The 18,569-nt window shown below is 50.8% G+C and overlaps 1 protein-coding gene across 2 annotated transcripts in view; it reads right to left on the bottom strand.

The window, feature by feature from the left end:
• FSCN1 (fascin actin-bundling protein 1) overlaps positions 1–16,198 on the bottom strand; it is a 35,467-nt gene extending 19,269 nt beyond the window's left edge. The window contains exon 1 of one of the 2 annotated variants that reach the window (XM_061599492.1): positions 15,120–16,198. In XM_061599492.1, the coding sequence (XP_061455476.1) occupies positions 15,120–15,942 (823 nt within the window). In that variant the 5' untranslated portion in view covers positions 15,943–16,198. The remainder of the gene's footprint in view (positions 1–15,119) is intronic. The other variant, XM_061599493.1, reaches the window with a different exon arrangement.
• Positions 16,199–18,569: the final 2,371 nt, after the last annotated feature.

The following is an 18,569-nucleotide window of genomic DNA, read 5'->3' as shown; positions in this document are numbered from 1 at the left end:
GTTCAGCAAGGTCCCAGAATGAGGAGATGGGTGAAAGGGAAGTTGAAAGAAAAGAAGGTCAGATGTCTCTAACATGCTGGGGAATTGCTTAAAACCACAATAGAAGCTCAGCTAGACTGCAGACCACAGATCAAGAAAAATATACCACCAAGACCAAGAGGATGTCAGCATGGTTAACAAGCAGAGTCAAAGATGGCAAGAAGGCTTCCTTCAGAAAATGGCCAAATGAGGGGAAATGAGGGGAACGAAAGGAACATAAACGGTAGCCAAAAAAATGCAACCAACGATGCAAAAAAAGAGGAAGGTGGGATATAAATCTAAAATAAATAAATAGCTAAAACCATAGTGACCAACAACAACAAAATCATTTAGATATTATTTATTACATTTATATCCCACCCTTCCTCCCAGTAGGAGCCCAGGAGGAGGGGTTGGTTGTCATGGACCAGAAGGACTCTCCCCTGTTCAGAGCTGGTATGCCCTGAATCCCACCTGCTGGGAAGCAACAGCCAGGAAGAGCGCAGTTGCCTTCCTTTCCTCCTTGAGGCACCCAAGTGGCCCCACCGGGAAGCCGAATGCTGGGTTGGAGAGAGACCGTTTGGCCTGGCCCACCTGGCAGGGCTCTTCTCACATTCTTAATCTACTCGTTCTGGTACGAAGACCTCAAGAAACCTGAAAGACTCAGGACTCAACTCCCCAGTTTCCATCCAGGACCAAGATGTTTTCGAACATGCTCTATTGTAGTTTTAACTTCAGGAAAGGGGGACTAGGTGATTGCAGAGTCATGTTTCGTTCTCTTGGATGAGACGTGGAAGAGGGAAAACTATCACGCTGTCGTCATCGCTACAGAGGAAGCCACTGCTCAGGGCTGAATGAGAGAGCAGAGGCACTTTGGGGAGAGCCTCGCTCCACAGGAAGAACCGCGGAGGACAAAAGGCAGGGGGAAGGAAGGAAGGTGAACATCTGGCAGAAGTCCTCAGATGGAGATGCAGCTAAGCTTCTAGCCTCAGGGACACACACACACACACACACACACAAAGGGAGAAGGTTTCTTTGTTGTCACAACCCCCCAAGAGCCGCAGCGAGGGCGTTCACACTTGCAGGCAAGAAAAGCAAGCTGGATTTCACTGCCGCTTCGTTTCAACCTGAAATTGCAAGCACTCCCCACAGAGTCCACTCGAGAGTGGAGGCCATTGCATAAACACACCTCTCCTAGACAGGGAAAGCCTTTTGCTAATGAGAATATGGGGGCAGACCTCTGCAGACATTACATGCAAGTCCCATTTAATTTGTTATGACTTATTTCTGAGTAAGCATGAATAGATCAAGCTATAACAGAGATTTATAAGCATTCTTACTAAGGGCCAGTGAGACTTTGCATTAAATGTGCAGGTAAAAATGGAATAATCTGGGGGGGTTTTGGCGGGGGGACTGAAAATTATCGGGAGCCCAGCAGGTGCTGAGGGGAAATTAAACCTTATTCCCCATTGGCACCAATTAAAATTCCGAGTTTTTCCTCAGGAATTTTGCCTTATGCTGAGCGGACAGCATAAAACTCTCCTTCTCTACCTGCTGTGATCCCAGGGTTAATCAACCCCCACCAGCTGATGCAATTTGCATTTTTAAAAGCCTGCACTTATATTTAAAATCACATGCAGCTTGACCCAAATAGTTACACAGCAGCCATTCTAGGGGCACCGTGTAGAATGGCAGCACAAGGCACGGGAGAGATGGGCCAAAGGCGCTTACAGTCTGAGCATCTGTAAAACATGGGAAGGGGAAAGGAGATTCAAAAGGAACAAGGAAGAGAAGTCAGCCAAGGCTGTTGGAGGCCCTCGCTTGCAGTGAAGCACCCCCGGAAAGCAACGTGACGAATTTCTACGTAGATGTGCTTAAGAACATCAGTTCTATAAGCCAGCCTTTGCCAACCTTCGTCATTTGCATTTAGGGTTAGCCACTTTGAGCATATTTGTATGGAAAACTGGCATATAAATTCAGTAATAAATAAACAACTTGATGCCCTCCAGGTGTGGGGTCCCAGGTTAGCAGGGACACAAGCATGAACCTTTCTCATTCTTGAAAAATCCACAGCTTGTCCCCTCCAGATCTAAAATGCACAGGGAGAAAGCTGCATAAACAAGCCCCCTCCTCTGGGAGCTGAGACTGGCCTGACACACACCACGCAGGATGCCCAGATCTGCCTTTGTGCAATGCAGTGATCTCAAGGAGGAAGACTCTGTACATTGGAAATTAACAACAAGCTGTTCCCTTTATTTCCCATGTTCAGGCTGTGAGTGTCTGTTTCCATTTATGAACCACTTCCTATAATATATCTCAAAGTGATTTAACAATTTCATGTAAAAGCAATTAAAACAATTTCATATATACAATTTCAAATTCATATGGATACAGGCTGGAATAAAATCCTCCACTTGAAAGGCTTGTTGAAAAGGTCTTCAACAGGCGCCAAAAGGATGACAGAGACGGTGCCTGTCCAAAGGGTAGACGCCACCACGCTAACAACATGATTCCAGCATCGTGTGGAATGGAACCTCCTGATGAGATGGTATCTGCAGGAGGCCCTCATATGAAAACCACAGTGATGGGTTGGGTATATAAGGGGTCATGGCTTAGGCATCCAAAAATGGCACCCACCCACCCAAAGAGGGAAGCTATTAGGCAGCTTGGAACCTCAAAGTTTGCAGAAGCACATTTATTAAAAAAAGAAAATCCTAAGGAAGGGGACACTCCCCGCCAAACAAGAACCCAATGAGAAGACAGCATCCCCACTGGCCACAGATTGCTCATTATGACTGCTGTCAGAAGGAGGGGGGCTAAAACAGAAGCACTCTATGCAGCAACACTGTTGCAGGTGCCACTTGTTCCACCCTGGTTGCTGAAAAATAGGAGGTCACTCTTGGCGCCAAACAGAGTTGCATCTAGAGACCCACCAGAATTCTCATGCCGAGTCAGTGCTTGCTTCATGCAACGTTGCATTGATCCACCAGTCAGCTGCAGCCAAGTGTCGTGTCATCATCCAGACACTCAGTTGGCGCCCCACTTCCTGTGGGGAGAAGCAATCCCTCCCCTCCCCCAACCACCACCCCAGAGACCTCCAGGGATGCTTTTTGAAAGGCCACCCTTCTTCCATTTTAAGTGAAGTCCAATTAAAGGGGTGGTGGATTAGCCATAATGAGGGGCAGATGCTCAGTGGATCTTCACCATCTGCCAGGCTGCACCACTAATTAGAAGAGATGGGCAGCAGCTCAGTCCTTTTTGCTCAAGACAAAGACCCAGCTCTTCATCACCCTCTGATATTCTTTGGAACCTCACTGGGGAACTGAATATCAACCTCTGAATAATTTGTATATATTTGGATTTGAAATTGTAAACATACTTGTGTATGGACATATGCATCACATACACAAATGCACATGCAGATTTGGGGGGTGTCTTTGTAGCCAGTTCCTCCAAAATGTTCACATTCCTGGATCAAATTAGGGCTTCACATCTGATCTGTTGCAAAGGCACTCCAAAGTTCTTAAGCCAAAGGGTTTTGGCATTGCTTGCATTTCTGAAAGGCAAGGAGGAACCTGAAAGTAGGATCCGCAGCACAAGTTTGTGTCATCCATATTATGGTATACCACAAACAATGGAACAAAAGGTTCACACATTACATGACAGGGAATTCATTTACAGGGTGGGAGTGAGGGTGACAGTGAATCCTACTTGTGCCAGCTATTCAACTGCACATTAAAGGAAAATCTGGGGTTGAGGGGAAGGAAACCAATCAGAAGGGTCTTTACACTTTCCAAATTTCACATTCAGCTATGCCTACCCTGTATACATATAGATGCAGTCTAAATAAAGCCCACCAAGACAATATCATATCAGCCTTTCTGGATGAAGACCAGGAATCTATCTTGGCCAGCATCTCATTTCCAGCAGTGGCTAAATAGATGCTGAGGACTCTCCAAAATCCTTTGTCCCGACTGTGCAAAAGACAAAGCAAACTCAAATAATGCCAATGTACAGGTGAACTGCAAGTCCTGCCTTATAGCTATCCTGCTTCAGAATGCCACTGCATCCTGAAAACTGCTTGTATGCAATGCAAAATGCCCTGACAACTTTTTGCAAGGACCACATAAGTCTGCCTCTGCAGAGACATTTCCCCCTCTACTTCGACCTTCAAGAGGACAGAGATCCATCGCTCCTTCACCAGCCCATTCATCACCTGCATAGAATTTCTTTTCAACAGATCCAGCACCAGCGGGCGACCAGGTTGGGCCTTGGCTGAGGGCCCCTGTGGCTCAGAGGGGGCCCTCCTTAGGGTGGAGCTCTCGTTCTGTGCCAGCGTCAGGTTGCAGGGCCCAGCGACCCGACACTGCTGCGGATTGCAGAGAAGGAGCTCCCAGGCACCCCCCACTGGGTTTAAATAAGTCCACCATCCCACCTACCTGTTGCATCAGTGCACACAGCCCATGCATGCAGCCTACAAAGGTGATGATGGGGGTGTTCCTAAGGGGTTGATGTCCCCACTGCCATCTTGGGTGATGGCAGGCATGCACATGCAGATCATGCACACTTACCCACTGACCTAGGAGATAGGTGGGCCAGGCAGGCCTATTTAAGCCCTGAGCTGCCTGCATTGGGAGGGGATGTTGGGCGTACGATACTGAAGGCCCAGGTTAGGCTGGTGCCCAAGGACCCAGCCCTGCCTGGCGCTGGGCCTGCACTTCACCTATGGCTACCATGCTAGTACTTTAACATGGCTATTGTACTCAGACTTCTAGGGTACTTCCATGCCACCACAAAACCTATAGTTTGATACCAACTCCCCTAGTCCAAGGAACCTAAATTACTACAATACCTGAGGAATGGGTCTCTTAAAACTGGGGACATGAAGTGTACCCCAAATGGTTATGGTACTTCTACACCAGCTTGCGAGCTAAAATTTGGTATGCATGTAGAATCAGGTTTCAAGGCAGGTGACCAGACCCACTCATGCCTTGGATGTGGCCTTTGGATCCCCACCATGGATGCAGGTCAAGACAGCCCCATTATTAGAAAACAGAAAAGAGTAAGCTGTGCCTGGTGGATGTCTTGAACCCAGGACTCAATATCTGCCCATGAAAGCTGCTCCATGGTCACTTTCTCCACTTAATATGGATATGGGAGTGAGGGACTTGCAGCCACAGAAAAGGATAATGTATTAGTGATCCTGTCGCAAATAGCAAAAGGGGAGCACAGGAGCCCCTGTAGCCCCAGGGCCCTCAGCCAGGGCCACACCTGGCCACCCTTTGGAGCTGGCCCTGACCATGAGCATCCCTGGTTGTGGCAGAAGGTCAGCACGGAAGGGTGGGCAAGGGGAGAGGGTCCCTGTGGCCATGCCGTTTTCAGGTTTGCCTCTAATTAGCCTGGGAACAAAATCATTTTTCCCATTTGGTGGGGGAGGGGAGAAGGGAAGACAGTTCTAGCCAAAAGAACAAATGTGTCCAGCTGTATGCCCAGAGCACAGACCACAAGGGCTGATCCACTACTGGTAAGATGAGCCCAACGGAAAGAACAACTCTGGTTGGAGAGGGCGAGCGAGAGAGCGCATTGCCGGGAATCGCTTTATTACTTTCACCAATTTATTGTTATCACTACTACCAGACAGGGCTGAGTTGTTGGGTCTGTTTGCAGTTTCTCTTCCCTACCTCTGGAAGGAGGGGAGAGAGGAAGCGGAATCCACCCACAAATTCCAACAGGAAGGGGGGGGATGGCACAGCCGTCAGGATGGCTCTTCCTCCTCCCTCCCTCCCATCACAGCTTTTCAAAGTTAGATGTAACATCACTCAGGAGGAAGCTGCAAATGGGGAGGACTCCCACGGCCACCCCGCCGAGGGTTTCAAGAGGAAAGCAGTGGCACCGCAGCAGCAGCAAAAAGGCCTGGGGGCCACAAAAGGCAACTTTTCAAAGGTCTACTTTCTTGCTCACAAGAGCAAAGATTCACATGTATGCCTAGAAGCAAGAAGAGATGGGGGAGGGGAGGCCATGTCTTATGGCCTGGCCACAGATATTTACCAAGGATGCCAGGAAGAGGAGCAATTGCCATAATAATTGCTTCTCTGCCAGGAAGATCAGGCATCCAGCCAAACGAGGCGTTAGGTAGCTGTTCTTGCATGGGTGTTTTCTTTTAATAGCAGGTGGGAGAGGGAAGCCAGATCAGAACCGTGATGGCATGTGATGAGGGGGCTTTAAACATCTGCCGCCATCACAGTCAGAACCGTCCTCAGCCCAGTCCCACTTCACAATGGAAGGTGCCTACGGGGGCTCTCAAGATGGAGGGCACAGGAGGCAAATGTTTGCTTGAGCCCCACTTCCTGCACTTCCCTCTCACAGCACCTTGTCCTGCTCAGCTGGAGAACACTGTTGCCCAACGGCCATGCAGCCCCCTCCACAGGAGAGGCCCAGGGCAAGTACGCCTTCATTGCCCACCCCATAAAAGGGCCTCATGATTTTCGTTCATTAACTCTATGAGCAAGGTGCTTACGGAGGTCGCATTTCTCCAAAATGGTGGTCCAGCAACTTCTGCAGGGCACATTTACCGTATTGGCTGGGGCTGATGGGAGTTGTAGTCCAACAGACCTGGTGGGCCCTCACAGGTTCCTCTTCCCTGCACTTCATGAACTATTGAAATCCTTCCATTTTTTGTCCTAAAGTAAATACAAGCTCCAAACTTTAGACAGTCTGAAGCATTCAATTACATGCAGAAGTACAATCCAGTTCTCATCCTTTTCAACATATCTCCCAAACTAGATATTACCCATCAGTGGTAGCCAACATGGCACCCTCCAGAACTCCAGCAGAGCCAGTGATCAGGGACAATAGGAGCTGGGAATCCAACACATCTGGAAGTCAACCCATCTGGAAGTCAACACATTGGCTACCAGGGACAGGGAGAACAGATAGTCCACAGCACTGACCTGGCTTAAATTATGCCACAGAATTTCATGCCATTAATGGAGTGCCTCTGAGCTGCTTTCTTTCAGCACTGGGAAATTACAGGGAGAGTAAAAGCACACCCATCGGAGAGGAGAGGAGAAAGTCCCCAGTTCAGAAGACAAATCTTCAGCCCATCTTTTCTAGATATTTGGCACTGGGCAATATCTTGCTTTGGAGAGATGTCAATCGCAGACCCAATTTTTGAAAATGGCTTTGAAACCCCCAAATTCAACCCCATACAGTGGGATAGCCATGGAACAATCCTGCCACCTTCCTGCATTTGCAACAAGATTTGCCAAGCAGGCTGCTTGCGGCCTCTGTGAGAATGAGCTGAGAGCAACCACATATTTCTCCATCCCATAAACCAACCAGCCCCACCCCCTCCTGCCTCACATCTGGTTTTCCAAAGTGACAAAGGCCTGAAACAGGAGCTCTCTCCCCACACACCAACCACGCTCTGAAATTGCCGCTCTTCCCCCATCACAATCCAACTCTTGTTCTCCCAGCCTCCCTACTCTCCCTCCTGCCAGACAAATATTTTAACATCTGCCAGAATCCAAGATCCCAACAGCCCTTCTCAAGAGGGTGACGGGCAAATGGCTGGCGTTGAGGCAGCAGCCTCTCATTGCAAGTGCCACCCCGGGAAAATGCAGCAAGGGTCAGCAGCAGCAGCTGCAACAGCCACCATTTTAAAAAATCCCTGGCTACCAAGGACTTTGTTAGTCCAGAACTATTTGGGGCTTAAGAAAGTGCAAGAATCTATCAAGCCTATCTATCAAGCGTATCTTATGAAGAACCTGTCGAGTACCACTTGCCCACAAAAGCCCCCCATATTTTCAATGTCGCTTATATCTACCTTACTGAAGCGTCAACACAAACAAATATGGTGGCCAGATGCCCCTTTGATCTTTTAGAAGTTTTCCTTATTAACCTGTCCTTTCTCACAAGATGACAAGCCATGAAGCCAGTTCAAATAACAACAGCAAAAAATACAGAGTGGCCCACTCAGCCCCAGCAAGAAATGTCTCACACCTGGACAAACAGGCCAGACTTCACTGGGCGCTGAAATTGTCAGCGTCAGCACCAAGGATGCTTCCAAGGAGAAGAGCAGTCTACCACCAGGCCAGATGCCACCACAGGAGAAAGCCTGTTCTCCCATCACCACTGGCTGTTTATTCGCTACCAAAATCCCAAGTCAAGGTGCCAGCACTGATCTAAACAGCCCTAAACAGCTTAGGGTCCAGCTACCCGTCAGAATGCCTCTCCCTGCACTATCCTGCCCATGGCTTATTGAGGGGCCACAGTCCAGAGGTACAGCATCTGCTTTGCATGCAGAAGGCCCCAGGTTCAATCCTTGGCATCTCCAGGGAGGGCTGGGAGAGACCTCTGTCCAGAACATTGGCACTTGTGCCAATTAGGGTTGACAATCCTGCTTTCAAAGGACCAATGGCCTGTCTCAGCACAAGATGGCTTCCAAGGTTCCTATGAGATTTAAGATCTGCCAGGGAGGCCCTTTTGTCTATACCAAATGAAGTCCAGGCAACCAGGACTCTTAATAGGCAGGCCTTCTTGGTGGTGGCACCCTGACTGTGGAATAGTCTTCCTATACCCCCAGCTTAAGGCATATCCCTCTTTTTCCAGGCCTTTTGAATCTTCAGCATGTGTGTGTGTGTGTGTGTGTGTGTGTGTGTGTGTGTGTGTTGAGAAGCACAGATGAAGCAATGTTGCATACAAACTGGATACTGAATTTTAGATGTTTTCAATATTTTGATGGTAGTTTTTAGGTGGTTTTATATATTGTGACCCACCCTCCGATCATTTTATGGCAAAGGACAGGATATAAATTTCGCAACACAAACAGGTATAGCACAACCACCAACAGTGGTCTGATCTCCTGGCACAGGCAGGCCAGTTCATGGAGAGGCCCTCCTTCAACTATTTGTGTCCCAAGTCATTTAAGGCTCCATAGGCAGAGCTTGGAAAAGTTACTTTTTTCAACTACAGCTCCCATCAGCCCAATCCAGTGGCCTTGCTGGCTGGGGCTGATGGGAGTTGTAGTTCAAAAAAGTAACTTTTCCAAGCTCTGTCATAGGCCAATGCCAGCACCTTGAATTTTGCCTGGAAGCAAACAGGCAATCAATGTAACTGTCAATGCAATTCCATCCAGCTGAAACAGTGAATAATCTGGTAGCCACTTTCTGCACTAATGGCGGCTTCTGAGTAATTTTCCAGGGCAGGTCCATCAACCATGCACAACAGTAGTCCAAATGAAAGGTTAACAGAGCTTGAGCCACCTTGGCCAGGCTATCGCTGTTGAGGAACAGTTGCACAGCCAGTGGTCAAGGATCATGACAACTGCAGGTCAGCATGTTGCCTATTCCTACTATAGGTGTTCCTTACTGTGGATCAGACTTCCCTAGAAAAATGAACCCATGAGGCAGCTTCATAGGAGTCTAGCCATTGATCCATTTCTGTCTGTTTCTAATTCAAAGCTAAAAGGTTGCATTTCACCTGGCTAACAATCTTTTGTTAAACTGCATTGTGTTTTATAAGTTGAAGCTGTGCAGTCAGAAGCAAGCATTGCTTGAGTTCAATGCAGCTTACTCCCAGGAACCTATTCACAGGATAGTAGTCAGCCTCATCCTAATAAGTCCTTGTTTCAAGGAGCTTAGATAAAGGTACCTCCCCCCATTTTATCCTCCCAAGAACCCTGTGAGGTAGGTGAGGTTGAAAAACAATGACACTTTATGGCTATGTTTTGTTTTAAAGATGTTCTTATTGTTTTATCACTTGTTTGCTGTGCTGTGCTCCTTTTGGGAAGAAGGGCAGGATATAAATGTAATAATTACGTAGGGATTTGAACCTAAGTCTCCCCAGTCATAGTCTATCCACTAAGAACATAAGAACAGCCTGCTGGATCAGGCCAGTGGCCCATCTAGTCCAGCATCCTGTTCTCACAGTGGCCAACCAGGTGCCTGGGGGAAGCCCGCAAGAAGGACCCGAGTGCAAGAACACTCTCCCCTCCTGAGGCTTCCGGCAGCTGGTTTTCAGAAGCATGCTGCCTCTGACTAGGGTGGCAGAGCACAGCCATCACGGCTAGTAGCCATTGATAGCCCTGTCCTCCATGAATTTGTCTAATCTTCTTTTAAAGCCGTCCAAGCTGGTGGCCATTACTGCATCTTGTGGGAGCAAATTCCATAGTTTAACTATGCGCTGAGTAAAGAAGTACTTCCTTTTGTCTGTCCTGAATCTTCCAACATTCAGCTTCTTTGAATGTCCACGAGTTCTAGTATTATGAGAGAGGGAGAAGAACTTTTCTCTATCCACTTTCTCAATGCCATGCATAATTTTATACACTTCTATCATGTCTCCTCTGACCCGCCTTTTCTCTAAACTAAAAAGCCCCAAATGCTGCAACCTTTCCTCGTAAGGGAGTCGCTCCATCCCCTTGATCATTCTGGTTGCCCTCTTCTGAACCTTTTCCAACTCTATAATATCCTTTTTGAGATGAGGCGACCAGAACTGTACACAGTATTCCAAATGTGGCCGCACCATAGATTTATACAACGGCATTATGATATCGGCTGTTTTATTTTCAATACCTTTCCTAATTATCCCTAGCATGGAATTTGCCTTTTTCACAGCTGCCGCACACTGGGTCGACATTTTCATCGTGCTGTCCACTACAACCCCGAGGTCTCTCTCCTGGTCGGTCACTGCCAGTTCAGACCCCATGAGCGTATATGTGAAATTAAGATGTTTTGCTCCAATATGCATAATTTTACACTTATTTATATTGAATTGCATTTGCCATTTTTCTGCCCATTCACTCAGTTTGGAGAGGTCTTTTTGGAGCTCTTCGCAATCCTTCTTTGTTTTAACAACCCTGAACAATTTAGTGTCGTCAGCAAACTTGGCCACTTCACTGCTCACTCCTAATTCTAGGTCATTAATGAACAAGTTGAAAAGTACAGGTCCCAATACCGATCCTTGAGGGACTCCACTTTCTACAGCCCTCCACTGGGAGAACTGTCCGTTTATTCCTACTCTCTGCTTTCTGCTTCTTAACCAATTCCTTATCCACAAGAGGACCTCCTCTTATTCCATGACTGCTAAGCTTCCTCAGAAGTCTTTGGTGAGGTACCTTGTCAAACACTTTTTGAAAGTCTAAGTACACTATGTCCACTGGATCACCTCTATCTATATGCTTGTTGACACTCTCAAAGAATTCTAATAGGTTACTGAGACAGGACTTTCCCTTGCAGAAGCCATGCTGGCTCTGCTTCAGCAAGGCTTGTTCTTCTATGTGCTTAGTTAATCTAGCTTTAATAATACTTTCTACCAGTTTTCCAGGGACAGAAGTTAAGCTAACTGGCCTGTAATTTCCAGGATCCCCTCTGGATCCCTTTTTGAATATTGGCATTACATTTGCCACTTTCCATTCCTCAGGCACAGAGGAGGACCCGAGGGACAAGTTACATATTTTAGTTAGCAGATCAGCAATTTCACATTTGAGTTCTTTGAGAACTCTTGGGTGGATGCCATCCGGGCCTGGTGATTTGTCAGTTTTTATATTGTCCATTAAGCCTAGAACTTCCTCTCTCGTTACCACTATTTGTCTCAGTTCCTCAGAATCCCTTCCTGCAAATGTTAGTTCAGGTTCAGGGATCTGCCCTATATCTTCCACTGTGAAGACAGATGCAAAGAATTCATTTAACTTGTCTGCAATCTCCTTATCGTTGTTTAGTACACCTTTGACTCCCTTATCATCCAAGAGTCCAATCGCCTCCCTAGATGGTCTCCTGCTTTGAATGTATTTATAGAATTTTTTGTTGTTGGTTTTTATGTTCTTAGCAATGTGCTCCTCAAATTCTTTTTTAGCATCCCTTATTGTCTTCTTGCATTTCTTTTGCCAGAGAAATGCACCACAGCCCACTGCACCACAGCCCAGCCAACTAACACAATAACATAGCAAGGAATACAAGTTACCTGTAATGTTTAAGAACTCTCCAAATAAAGGAAACAATCCTTTATTTTTTTCAAGCAGGCATCCAGGACCCTTCCTCAGCGGCAAGGAGCCACCATCAATCTGGCACTTCAAGTCTGCACAAACACACAAGCTTTTTCTAGTCAGCCGCACTGTGCACTCCTAAATCCCCAGAGGGCGCTCTCCTTCCCCCCCTTGCATGAGTGCCCAGAGGGGGTCACCCGGCAGCACGCAAGCAAGCTTCCAAGGTTCAGAGACAAAAGGGTGGAGGAAGTGAGGGTTGGCATGCAGCTGAATCAGCCAAAGGGACAGCCAGCAGAGGTAAAGCTCTCTTTCTATTACTTTAATGTAGGTCACATTTACCCCGGAGCAGCTGGAAGTCTGCCTCTCAACTCAGATTTTCAGTTGAAACCCATTTACAGAACTGTGTCAGTTTCAGGCTTGAGGAGTGATGAATTGCTATGAGGCAAAGGATTCAAAGCACCCTGCCCACCAACCCCAGAATCAGTCCTGGATCTATGCTACAATTTTCCAGGAGGGTGCAAGGGAAGAAAAGGATATTGCCACCGGCATACAGAATCCAGCTTCCTGAAGTCTCAGTTCTCATCTTTTTAAAAATCAAGTTCCTAGGCCTTATGGTTGTAAAAATATGAAATAACAGAAGTGGCTGAACAAAATTTCTTGGAGGGTGTATGTGACGGATGTTGTTGCTTCAATGCCCTGTGTAGCTCCAGGCCCCTTCTGAATGAAGCATTCAAATTGAAGAGAAAGCAAGCAAACTGAGCCAATTTGCATAATGTATAAGTGTTGCAACATTCTGATTGCCAAGCACGGAACTTTGTTTATTTTATCGGTTAGTATAGCCCTGCATATGATATCTTCTGCAATGACCAGTACAAACTAGAGAAAAGCCAGTGCAGGGCTCGTTGAGACCCTATCAGGGCTTCTTCCAAGATTAGGGCAGAATGTTTAATGAGACTCTATAAATCTTTTTTTGGGGGGGAGGGAAGGAATCACTTCAAGAACTTAATCACTGCCTTATTTAAAAAAGAAAGGAAAGGAGGGGCAGGCGCTTTGATGGAAGGTTTTCTTCCTGGAATTATCTGCCTTTGATCTCTTGCTGAGTTAGCTTTTCAACAGAAAATGAGCTCAGATTTCTAGACTTACGAAAACTAAAAGTAACAGCAGTGAGCCAAAGGAAAAAATCTGTAGACCTGCCTGCAAAGACCCTCAGCACCCACAAGTCCCAGATTTAGAATTTAGTAGGAGGCCCGTTTATTTATTTATTATTTGATTTATACCCCCCCTTCCTCCCAGCAGGAGCCCAGGGCGGCAAACAAAAGCACTAAAAACACTATTCACCTATTCTTCAGATATATAATGGGGGCGAGAGATTAGGCATCTCCCCACCTCCACCCTAGAAGAAAAATGAGACAGCATGAATTGGAGCAGAGGTCAGCCCAAGACCCAGCTCCCCTCCCCCAAAAGGGAGAGGCAACAAGGATGCCCCCCCAGCAAGCAGCAGCAGCGGAGGAGGAGGGGAAGGGCTGCATAAAGGGGAGGGGCGAAAGGATCTGCCAGAGAGAGGAGGCGGAGGGGCAAACGCCGATGGTTCCTGTGGCTGGCCCCATCCCCCTCAAGCCCCCAACCCACATCCACCCCCAGCCCCCATTCACAGAAGAGGGCTTTTGTGCTACACGTCCACGACGCGATCCGGCAGCGCCACAAAGGCTCTTTGGTTTGCGGGCATTTGATCTGGCAGCACCAAACTGGAGATGCCCTCCCGGGACTCAGCCAACCCACAGCAGGAAGGAGCAGAACAGCCGAGGAAGAGGCAGGAGGCAGCCTGGGGGAGGACGGGGAGGAACGAGAGAAGAGAAGAGGGGGACGGCAGGAGCCTGGCGGGATTGGGGGGGGAGCACGCTGGGACAAGAGGCCGGAGCAGAGGCCACAGCCCCGCGGGGCGGGGGGAAACGGCGGGGGGGGGGCGCGCGCGCGCAGGCCGCTTGCTGGCTCCAAGGGCAGCTCAGGCGCCCCCTCCTCCCGCAAGGGAGGTCCCGCCCCCGTCGCGGCGCCCCAAGATCATGCCGCTTGCCCAACAAAACGCTCCCCTCCCTCTTTCTGGTGGTCGGATTTCGCAAAAGCGCCCCCCCAGTAGGGGCGGGGGCATAGCGTCTAAAAGACCAGGGGGAAATGCAGGCGGGGGGGGAGGAAAGCCGAGGCGGCGGCAGCAGCGCCATCCTGTGCAGAGACACTGCGCTGAGCGGAGGCGGAGGCCGGGCTAGTGGCCACCTTCTCACAGTAGCTGGCCCGGGGGGGGGCAGGACTCGCCGCCCATTGCAGCAGGGGCTCTCCAGGACGGGGCCTTGGCTCTGCGACCGAGGAGACCCAAACTGACCACGGCCTATTTCCCTCCTCCTGTTTCTGCCCCTAATTTAGGGACACAAGGCTGGAAACGGGATGGTAAGGGGCGGGGAGCGAGAGGGCCTTTCAGGCGAGCGCAGAAGCAGCCGCGGTGCCCGGCCCGCCCCCTGCGCCACCCGAACAAAGAGGCCTGGGCACGACCAAAGCGATTTCGGGGGGAGCCCTCCGCGACAGCCTTCCTTGCCCCCCCCGGGGGAAGCAACCCCACACCTCGAGTAAGGCCCGCGAGACGAAGCCCTCCTTTGGCGGATGGAGACGCGCCTTTTGCAGCGGGAGGGGGGAGCAGAGGGATTAATACATTTGAATTAAACATCGAATACATCCTAAGAAGGCGGGGGGGGGGAGAACGAGGGCCCTTAGAATCGTCGTCGTCTCAGGCACAAATCCTTCCCGCGGACTGATCCGCACGCGCCCGCTCCGCGCTCTCGGGGCAGCGACCGGCACGCCTGCACCGGTCCCCCCAGCTCTGCGCGCCTTCGCCACAACCGCTTGCCGGCCGCTAACCGTCGAGGGCCGCAGGAACCACCCAGCAAAGTCCCGCTGGTGAGAAGCAGCGGACTTAGGTAAATACACGGGGGGGAACGGAGAGGGGGGAGGCCCTGCCCCGCACGGAAACCATTGGTCCTCACGCCCCCCGCCGGCCCGCTCCAGGCCTCCGGCGCCCAGGCAGGCGGACCCTCGGGGCCGCGCCAGCCGCATTCCCCGCCGGGGCGCCGCTTACCTTGCCGGGTGGAGACGTTCCTCTCGTTGCCGGCGCGGAGCAGGACCTGCGGGCTGCTCTGCTCCAGGACGAAGAGTTCGTCCTTGCCCACCTTGGCGCTCTTGCCGGCCTTGAGGGTGCCGCTGGGGCCGGAGGGGGCCAGGTACTTGCCCTCGCAGTCCCGGAAGGCCACCTTGCCGGCGCGGAACTCCAGCGTGTAGCCGGTGCCGGGCTCGGGCCGGCCCACCAGCTTGCCGTCGTGGCGCAAGAAGCGGTGGTCGCACGTCTGGAGGCTGTAGCGCTGGTCCTGGAACACGAGGGTGACGAGCGAGTCCACCCCCCAGGGCACGTCGCGGTTGACGGCGATCTCCTCCTGGGCGGCGGCCAGGTGGGCGTAGCGCTTCCTGGTCAGGCTGAAGATGTTCACCTGGGGGTGCATGGCGATGTGGACGCTCCACTTCTCCGCCGCCGAGATGCTCTGGGCGAAGCACGAGAGGCGGTCCTCGGTGCCGCCGAAGTAGCGCTTGTGCGCCTCCGACTGCAGCGACCAGCGCCCGTCGTCGTGCGCCAGGATCAGGAAGCGGCAGTCGGCCGTCGGGGCCTCGCTGTCGCAGGTCACGTTGCCGTCCTTGTCGGCCGCCAGGTAGCGGCCCAGGTGGCTGCGGAGCAGCACGGCGCTGGAGTCGTCGCCGTTCTGCTCCAGCGTCCAGATCTGCTTCTTCTTCAGGCTGGGCGCCGAGGCGTTGAGCTTGAAGCCGAACGCCTCCGCCGTCAGGTATTTGTTGCCGCAGTTGATGAGGCCGAACTGGATCTGGAGCGACTCCGAAGTCCCGTTGGCCGTCATGGCGAGGGGCTGGGGCTGGCGAGCCGCGCGCAAAGGAGCCTGTCGAAGCCGGCGCCGGACCAGTGGCGGCCTCCTCTTCCTCCTCCTCGCCCGCTGCGGCTCCCGCTCGGCTTGGCCTTTGTCTGCCTGGCGGAGCAGCTGCCCCTCGCCTCGCCTCGCCTCGCCTCCCCTCCCCCTTCGCCGCCTGCACAAAGCCCGATTCACAAAGCGCAGCTGCCGCCGACGGAGAGCGCAAGTGATGTCAGGGCCCTCCTTTAAGGGAGACGAGGCGACCCCGCCTCCGAGGGAGACGCTGCCGCTGCGCGCGCCGCACCGACGAACAGGCAGACAAGGGGGGGTGGAGTTACTGAGGGGAGGGGGCCTCATCCGGAGCCACGGGGTCGTTTTCCACCCAGAACGCAAAAGGCCTGTCTCCACCCCACCCCACCCCGGCCACTCTTCTTCCGCGCACATCCCCCAGCCCCTCTGCACGCCTTCCATTGGGGGCTAGGTGGGCTCAGGCCATAGAGGAGCACACAGCCCCATCCTGTGCATAGGTCTGTCTAGACCTATGTAGACAAACTAAACCAGAACTGTCACTAGAAGCTAAAATGATGAAACTGACATTGTCATACTTTGGGCACATTATGAGAAGACATGCTTCACTAGAAAAGACAATAATGCTGGGGAAAACAGAAGGGAGTAGAAAAAGAGGAAGACCAATCAAGAGTTGGGTTGATTCCATCAAGGAAGCCACAGACCTCAACTTACAAGATCTGAACAGGGTGGTTCATGACAGATGCTCTTGGAGGTCGCCGATTCATAGGGTCGCCATAAGTCATAGTCGACTTGAAGGCATATAACAACAAACCTAGGAGTAAGTCCCATGGAACACAGTGGCATTTATGTCTGCGTAGGCATGCACTGCTAGGCTTGGCACACTTACCTGGCGTAATCCACAGTGGAAATTATGGGGCTTACTAGACGTGGCTCTGGTTGCACCTTCAAACTCTTTTACAGACAAGATATAGTCTAATCTTAGTGGAATCAAAACATCATCTACCCATTTTTTTCCCAGGGAAGGGCACATCCTTAATATTTCTATTGAATTTATATAGTTGCACACTGCAGTCCTGTACAAGTCTGTTCAGGAGCCTGAGCAAGGGCAGCACACCTGAGCTACAGGCAGAAGGCTGGGATGCGGTTCAGTCCCTGCCATCTCCAGCTACGGCTGAGAAAGGCTCCTGCCTAAAACCCCAGAGATCTGCTTCTGCCACCAGGAGGTGGTCATGGCCAGCCAGCTCCCATCATCCTTGACCAACTTCTGTAGGCAGAGACCAGGTGTGGGGACCCTCTGGTCCTCCAGAAGTTGTTGCACTGCAGGTCCCATCCTCCCTGGCCCTTGGCCATCATTTCTGGGCTGCTGGGAGTTGTAGTTCAGCACCATCTGGTGTGCTAAGCAGCCTTTCCCAACCAGTGTGCCTCCAGATGTTGTTGGACCACAACTCCCATCTTTCCTGACCATTGGCAATGCTGGCTGAGGCTGATGGGAGTTGGGGTCCAACAACATCTGGAGGCACACTGGTTGGGAAAGGCTGTGCTAGAGGGTCCCCATGCCCACTGTAGACACTCGTGAGTGGGAGGGACCAGTGCCCTGACTCCGACAAGGTGCCTCCCTGTGTGCCTGTTTCCTTGCTTTCCATGGACCTATCAGGTGAGTGGGAAGGGTGGGGAATTTATGGCCCTCCAGATGCTGTTGGGCTCCATCCCCCATCAACCATTAGCCAGGGCTGCTGAGGTTAACAGGAGCTGGAGCCCACCAACATCTGGAGGGCCACAGGCCCCCCCTCCGGTGTCTAGGAGCACAGCCATAATTTAGCTGAGCCGTTTATGCAACAAAAATGCCATAAAACAGAATAAAATGTCATGTGCAAGAACAAAAGGAAAAAGGGCGAGGAATAAAAGCGACAAAGATTCCAAAGATCCCTTGAGTGTGATAACTGAGCAGGTTTACTCAGAAGTAAGTCTCACTAAATTCAATGGAGCTTACCCAGGAACATGGGAAAACATCCTGCTGGATCAGAGTTATGGTCTATCTAGTCCAGCGCTCTGTTTTCCCCAGAGTCAAGCAGATGCCTCCGTGAAGCCCACAAGCATGACATGAGTGCAACAGGAAGAACTGGTACTCAGAGGTGGGCTGCCTCTCACCATGGAGGTTCCATTTAACCATCATAGCTAATGGCCATTGTTAGACCCTCCCCTCTCCTCCCCCATTAAAATCTCTGATCCCATTTTAAAGGCATCTAATCCAGTGGCTGCCGCCACATCTTGAGAAAGGGAGTTCCATAAATCAGATTATGTTCCAGGTTAAGTGTGACTTGGTAATGAAGTGGTTTTGAATCCCTGTTTATGGTGAGGAGCTGGATATTTATGGTCAGGGCTCATTTTGTCAAGAGGTGCTGAGGCTTCAGCCTCTACCCAGCTCTATTTCTCTGTAACATCTGAATCGGGAGAGGCCGTGCAAGCCCTGGACCGCTGCCTGGACTCGGTGATGGGCTGGATGAGGGCCAATAAACTGAGACTGAATCCTAGCAAGACGGAGGCACTGTGGGTTGGTGGCTCTCGAGTTCAGATAACTGGTCAGTTGC

This window comes from Rhineura floridana, chromosome 17 (genome assembly GCF_030035675.1).
Source record: "Rhineura floridana isolate rRhiFlo1 chromosome 17, rRhiFlo1.hap2, whole genome shotgun sequence".
Classification (NCBI taxonomy): Eukaryota; Metazoa; Chordata; class Lepidosauria; order Squamata; family Rhineuridae; genus Rhineura; species Rhineura floridana.
This window is presented reverse-complemented; position numbering and strand designations above follow the sequence as displayed.